The sequence below is a fragment of the Limulus polyphemus genome, unplaced genomic scaffold (assembly GCF_000517525.1).
Source record: "Limulus polyphemus unplaced genomic scaffold, Limulus_polyphemus-2.1.2 Scaffold3802, whole genome shotgun sequence".
NCBI classification, from domain to species: Eukaryota; Metazoa; Arthropoda; class Merostomata; order Xiphosura; family Limulidae; genus Limulus; species Limulus polyphemus.
The window spans coordinates 58982-66344 of NW_013669412.1; the positions used below are offsets into that span (position 1 = coordinate 58982).

Here is a 7363-nt window from a genome sequence, read left to right on the forward strand (position 1 = left end):
CTCATGCTCAGAAAAAAAATAACTTGTTATTACTTGGTTTTGTTCATATTTAATTACTGAAAGTAATACATAATTTAAACCACAATTGCTTATAATTGCAAAAACAAAGATATTTTGCTATGTGGTTTAGTCATTTGTTTCGGGTCGTCATAGGGTTGCCTTAAGAAACGTGACCGAAACATGTAGAAAAATATATTTGTTTCAATAATAAAGCTTTAAATGACATTTCACTGTTGTTTATTTTGAACAGAAATAAAATAGCTCTAAAAGGAACAAGTATTTTATTGACCTATACGAATAAATAATTATTTTAAATTAGTGATAATAAATTATTCAACGAATGAACCCATTCACACAAGAGACAAAAAAATGGTCTCATATAATTTTTGTTATTTGTATTTTCTCTTCATTAAGTTTTCATTAGGATAACACTGACAACCTACTTAATATCAAGCAGAGTAATTTGCTAGCACATATTATCCATCACATATTTCATCAGCATACTAAATTTGAAAAAGAAAATCTGAGTCTGCGCAGAGTATTGTTTTTTTCAAATATGTGAATATTTAAACTTACCACTATTACTTAAAGTAAACAGTATTGAGAATACTGAAAAGAAGACAAAACATAACATTGTACTTTGGCTCCAAAGAGAAATTGTTTTTTGAAAAACCTAAAAAGTTGGGTCTTATTTCATTTTAAATTTATTCACGAAAAATATTGTCTTTGGCACAACCGTTTTTATTTTTTTTTGCTGGTGATATTTAATTACATGTCCATCAAAATAAAAAAAAATTACCATGAGATTAAGTATATGAGTAATTAATGATTTTTTTTTACTGAGACATTCTAATGTAACAGCAACTGGGATGTTGTTAATACCAGCTTTCTTTGGGGCACTAGATCAACTGTTTATGAACTTTTAGCATGAGCTACATCCCAGACTGGTTAATTTTCGTATGTCTTATACCTTGTCATGGGCAATCAACATGTAGGGGAGGGGGCACTTGCCCCACCTGGAAAATGAGAAACATAATTCTTTCTTTATTCATTCAGCATATGTATATGAATTTTTTATTCAATTCACAATACTTTGCCCCCACCCCACGTACCTCCCTGGCAAAATTTCTGCAGATGCCCATGTACCTTGCTAATTTTATGAATTCTGAGAATCATCTTCAAAAATGCCCATTTACATACTGTGAAAGGAAAGAGCTTAAGGAATTATGTACTAGCATAAAATGTACACTTCATACATGCATAAACTCCTCACTCAACTGAAGATTTTAAAATTTGTTGTTTATCAGCTGTATTGTGCTAAATAATGTGTATAGCTTTCATGTGGAGAGGTTTTTTTTACATATTGTGAAAATACTATTTATATATGTAAAAAATACCATAGATATTGAAATGGTTTAGCAGGACAGTACTAGTACCATTATTCCATCTTTGGTGGCTTATTTAGTTATTAGTTTCCCTCAAAGTTATAATTCTGGCACTTTGGGCTTCTTGAAAATGGTACAACACTACACAGATGTAGTGAAAGATGTCTCACCTTGTTCCAGTGGAGTAGGTAACATGAAAAGACAAGTCAGTACATAAAAGTCATGTGTATCATGGACCTGCATGCTTGGAATCTCATATGAGAATATGTCCATTTTCATCCAAAGTCTGAGGAAGTAATTCCTGAAACTGAAGATAGGGAAAAACTGCTGTTGCTGGATCTTGATACTCATCAATGTTCACCATAACATCATACAGTTTGTTTCCTAGTTCATGATTGGGGCCATTTTTTTGTCTTGTTGTATTTTCAGTTACTGTGAGAATAGAAACCTCATCTTTTTGTGGACTGTATGAAATGCTGTTGTTTCTCTGAAGTTGACATTGCTTATCATTAAAAGAGAACTTCCAGTGTCGATATATAGAGACTAATGCTACAAATCCTAAAATTACAAAAATGCAACCCCCAGCTATTGAAAATGAAATGTTTAGAGCCATTGTTGGATTACTAGATATTTTGTGGACCTGAACATGAGCACTGAAAATTGAGGAGTTGTACAGTTTCTTGTGAGATGAAATTTTTTCATGCTTTGTTATATAATTGTAAAAACTTTCAGTTGTGTTGTATATTTGTAGTGCAAAGTTGGTTAATTCTAAACTTTCTGCAAGTAATGCAGATATGTTACTAATGTTATCTGAACTTAAGGTATTTTCAATTCCACCTGTAAGATTATCAGCTTGAATTATCTTTGAACTGGTATTTATTGTTTGAGCATTTGTTGTATTAGCATCCATATTATGAATATCAATATTACCTGAAGATAGAATGTATTGTGAGTTGAGAGTTTCATTGTAAGATTTTATTTCTGTGGTGTTTAATTGTGCTTCTGAATTGCCTGGAAGGTTTGATTTATTAGATGTCATCCAAATTCTAGATTGGCTTTTGTTCACCATGACTGACATTTGTGTACCATACACTGGTACAAACATTCCTGAAGATTTGTTTGTGGTTAATGGGAATTGTGTTGCTGTTACATATAATTTCACATCATCTTTCTCCAGATTATCATTTTTTGTCTCCATTTTAGATGTTTCATTCAGTATGATTGTGAGGTCTTTTTCTGTTAGAAGCATAATTGGCTTAAATTGAAGTTGAAGAGGAGAAGAACAGTAAACATCATAACTCTGGTAAAATTGGATGTGTGAGGTAGTGATCCATTTCTGTAACCACAAAATAGATTGATTACAGTGCCATTTGTTACCACTCATTTTGATAATCTCTAAGTTAGGGAAGAAAGAAGGGAAGTCAGATCTCAAACTGGTTAGGTCATTGTGCATGATATTTAGTTCTCTAACATTATGTAGGGCATGAAGGACTCCAGTAGATCTAAGCACCTGGTGAGATAAATGAGAGCTGTCATACAGTTCCAGTTTGATCAGATTTTTCAGTGTGTCGAAAACTAGTTCATCAAAGTAGATGATGGAAGAAATATGGGAAATCTGAAGAGTTTTGAGGTTGTCCAATCCAACAAAGCACCTTGATCCTATCATCTTAATCTTATTCTGTGATAGATTCAAGGTTTCAAGTTGGGCAAGTTTTTCAAAAACACCAACTGTCAAATTCTTTATCTTGTTAGCTTGAAGGTCCAGGCTTCTCAAATTAAAAAGATTGCAGAAGGCACATTTGTGTAGATATTCAATTACATTTTTCTGAAGATACAAGTGTTCCAAATTGATCAGTCCTTGGAAACTGAAAGATGGAAGTTCTTTCAGACTATTATTTTCCATGTAAAGCGATTGCAAACAAGGTGGTAAGTTCATTGGGATTGACCTCAATTTATTACCATTTAACCAAAGCCTGTTCAAAAACTCAAGCCTCCCCAAGGCATCATTTTCAATTTCTGATATGTTGTTGTCGTCCAGGACAAGAAGCCCAAGATATTGGTAACTTTCTAAATCTCCTGTTCTGATGTAGGTTATATTATTTTTAGCCAGCCTTAAGTCTCTCACAAATCGTGTCAAGCTTTGGGGCACATGTTGTATGCCACTGTTTGAAATATCAATATATTGGAGTCTAGAGCCAAAAAAATCCAAACGAGTTAAGGTAATAAGGGGATTGTTGCTTAAAGTTAAGTGAACCAAATTTTTCAAATATTGGAAAGCTCCCATTTGAATTGTAGATATATTATTTAGTTCTAAGTTCAAATATCGGACGTTCTGTAGCCCTGTTAAACTCTTCACTGTAAGTTGAGGAATTCGGTTGTCGCCAAGGTTCAGCTTTTCTATAGAAGACAGGTTTCGAAAAGCCTCGTCAAAAGAGACAAGGAGATTAGATGAAATATCCAAATAACGCAAAGCTAATAAACCATCAAAAGTTCCCTTTTTTAAAATATAAAGTAGATTTTGACTTAAATCTAGACGTTCCAGTGCATGAAGATTCAAAAAAGTTTCATTATTAATAGTCTTGATCTGTGTTTGCTGTAGTTTGAGGTCTTTTAATTGTACGAAGCCTTCTAGGTTTCTAAAGGTTAAGGATGGAATTATATATTTCCGGAGCTCAAGCCGAATCACCGTTTTTGGTATGTCAAGTGGTACTCGCCATATCCCATCGCTCATACAACGAACATACAGGAAATTTTCATCACAAAAACAGGCATTTGGGCACGCTACCGAAGCCTTTACTAACATTATAAAAGTACAAACTGTTAATGGATATGATACCATCCTTCTAGGTTGTGCAACTTGGGCTAATTCCAATGTACCCATAAATGAAATTGTCCAGAAGTCATGGAGTTTGTATATAGGCTTCAGCAGAGGGCAGTCACAGTCTTTGAACTGAAATTCCTGTATTGGTTATAATATATTTACTTTGTTAATAAAAGGCAACACTTTAATCTCCACAGTATATTGTTATTACGTGCCAATTTTGACTTGTTGATGAAAGTTTCAGATGACCACAGTTTGTTGCAGTTCAATCTTTGGGTTTACCAAGATTGTTAATTCGCCAGTTTCTATGTATTACGTGTCTTTTATCGTGTAAAATTACAAATTACACGCACAGTTTCATCAGCGTTACGACTGAACTAATTAAAAGCTGTTGGACTTTAGTCTGTAAGAAGAAGGCAAATTTAGGCTAGTTTTTGTCGTTTATTTTGTTTTCGAGTACTGCTTGTAAGTCCAACTGCCAGCATCTGGTTGTTTCGTGTAAATCACCTGAGCCACACAGTTCTTAATTACAAACGCTGTGGCTCCTTCGAAATGTTGTGTTTAGAGTTGTTTATACAAGCATCACTTGAATGCTTGACATGTGAGCCACGTTATTCGAGTTTGACAAACTTACGAACGTACACCAGTTCTGTCAACACAATACCTTGGAGTATTTAAACTCACTGGATGACCAAGCTTTCTACAGACTCGAGACAGTTTTTCTTGTTGTTTGAAAAGGGTACTAAAGAACATGATTAAATCAATACAACGGCTAGGTTCACATCAACAATAGGCTGAGTGAACATCTTCAGCAGAACACAATTCTTTCGGGTAGGCACCATTCTTAATCACTCTTGTAATTGTTGTTGACCCCTGTGGACTGGGTGTCTGTAGGTGTTCTACAACACCCAATAAAAGAGATTAGCTGACAACTTTTTTTTTCTTCTTCTATTCTTCAAAGGTTTTCCGTATGACTAAACCTAAAACAATACAGAAACAGACTGTGTTAAGTATATTAGAAAGATAAGCCGAACATACTACCAACAACTTATAACAAATAACCGAATCGTAAATCATTTACAAATATCAAACTTAAATAACTTTTCTTAGGAATTTTTTGTTGATTTTTGGAAACCTAACTGTTAAATTCATATTTATATAGATTATTATTAACTTATTTAGATCGTTATCACGTTTCTTTAAATAAAAATGGTAAAATGAAATCAGTCGACATAATTACTTTCTATTCTGTCGATATTGAAGTAAATGTAAATATATATATAATTTAGTTACATCGCACTATCCGGCCTGGAAGAGCCAGGTAGTTAGGGAGCTCGACTCGCAATCTGAGGGTCGCGGGTTCGAATCCCCGTCCCATCAAACATGCTCGCCCTTTCAGCCGTGTCGACGTTATAAAGTGACAGTTAATTCCACTATTCGTTGGTAAAAGAGTAGTCCTAGAGTTGGCGGTGGGTGGTGATGACTAGCTGCCTTCCCTCTAGTCTTACGCTGCTAAATTAGAGATAGTTAGTGCAGATAGCCCTCGTGTAGCTTTGTGCGAAATTCAAAACAAACAAATACATCGCAAAAAAATAATAATTATAAGATTAACCCGATAACAGGAGCAATTTCGGAAGGTTGATCTTCCAAAAGCACTTGGGTAATCGGGGTTTCTTGTTACGTCATAATTCTATAACTTGATTCTGTGTATTTTCACATTTACAATTTTCTCAATGCTTTCTTTTTCCGTTATCCTCCGTGGTCAGAAACTTAGGTTAATTCTAAATCAATATACTAAGGTAACAATGCAAAATAATCATTGTATTAAGAAATATACATACTAAATAAATGAAAAATGATAACATTAGTTATATATATACAATAAAAAGTTTAATCAATATTGTTAATGAAACTAACATTACAGAAAGAGTGGAATTCTACTTTCAAGGCACGTGAAAACTAATTCTTTGACTCGTGCACTAATACTAATTCTCTATCTCGGGAAAAGTGTGAAATACCCAAAGCTTTATACAATCCTTCTTGAAAAAATTTAGTGACCAATAAAAACCTATTGTATGGCTTCGTAGGTGTAACTTTAAGCTAGGTTTTTGTTTGTTTGTAATTAAGCACAAAGCTACACAATGGGCTATCTGTGCTCTGTCCACCACGGGTATCGAAACCCGGTTTCTAGCGTTGTAAGTCCGCAGATATACATACCGCTGTGCCATTGGGGGGCAGGCTAGGAAATAGTTTGACTGTTTGTATCGGATTGTAGGTAAAAAATAAACAAATATAACTGTACAATGAATAGTAAAGGTATCAATATTATAATTAAAAATAATCAAATAATCAAGATAACTGCAATAAAAAGAAGAACAGCTATTTCTGTACACACCTAATCCGACTTTAAGACCAAACCTACCACTGAGTACAAGGTCATTTTATAGATCAGACAGCCAGAACTCAACAAAGTTAAACTCTAAGATATAGCCGAAATGTATAAACGATAATAATATACTGTTGCGTCAGCGAGGTCATGTGACTAGTGTCACGCCAAGTTTCTAGAACTATCCTGTTCCTTCGTGAATGCCCTAGCATTTACTAGATATATGTTAGTCTGGTATATATATAAGACGCTCACAACGTGACGGGACAATGTGTGTAGGTGACACAAGTCCTTACTTAATAAAACTGGTTTATTCTTTCTGAATATAACTTTACCGATACACTTATTTTCAACAGTCGCTCTATAACAAACGTTTTAACAACGAACGTTAACTTCAACAATACTTTCTGACTGCAGTTCAATTACTCACTGCTAAAATTTCAGCCAGAACGAAGTTACGGAAAATCAATTAACGACTGGAGGCGTAACAAATTGGTGTCAGAAGTGGAATAAAAAAAAGAAGAAGAAAAAGAGAAGATGGAAACGAGAAGCGGCAAATCAAACTACAGTTTAGCAGATTTGATGGCAGCAATACAAGAACAGCAAAAGAAACAAAAAGAGAGACAACAGCAGTTGCAAGAAAACATGCAACAATGGCAGCTCGAACAACAAAATAAACAAGAAAAGAAACAAGAAGAAAGATTACAGCAGTGGCAACTGGAACAAGAAAGAAAACAGGAAGAAAGTCAGCAGCAACTACAGGAAAATCAA

At 34.2% G+C, this 7363-nt stretch overlaps 1 protein-coding gene across 2 annotated transcripts in view; it reads right to left on the minus strand.

The window, feature by feature from the left end:
- Positions 1-49: 49 nt before the first annotated feature.
- Positions 50-7363, minus strand: part of LOC106470067 (slit homolog 3 protein-like) — a 49138-nt gene continuing 41824 nt past the window's right edge. The window contains exons 1-2 of one of the 2 annotated variants that reach the window (XM_022398611.1): positions 5500-5557; positions 50-5186 (exon numbers count right to left, since the gene is read on the minus strand). In XM_022398611.1, the coding sequence (XP_022254319.1) occupies positions 1639-4266 (2628 nt within the window). In that variant the 5' untranslated portion in view covers positions 4267-5186; positions 5500-5557 and the 3' untranslated portion in view covers positions 50-1638. Of the gene's footprint in view, positions 5187-5499; positions 5558-7363 lie in introns of those variants that run through there. The other variant, XM_013930592.2, reaches the window with a different exon arrangement.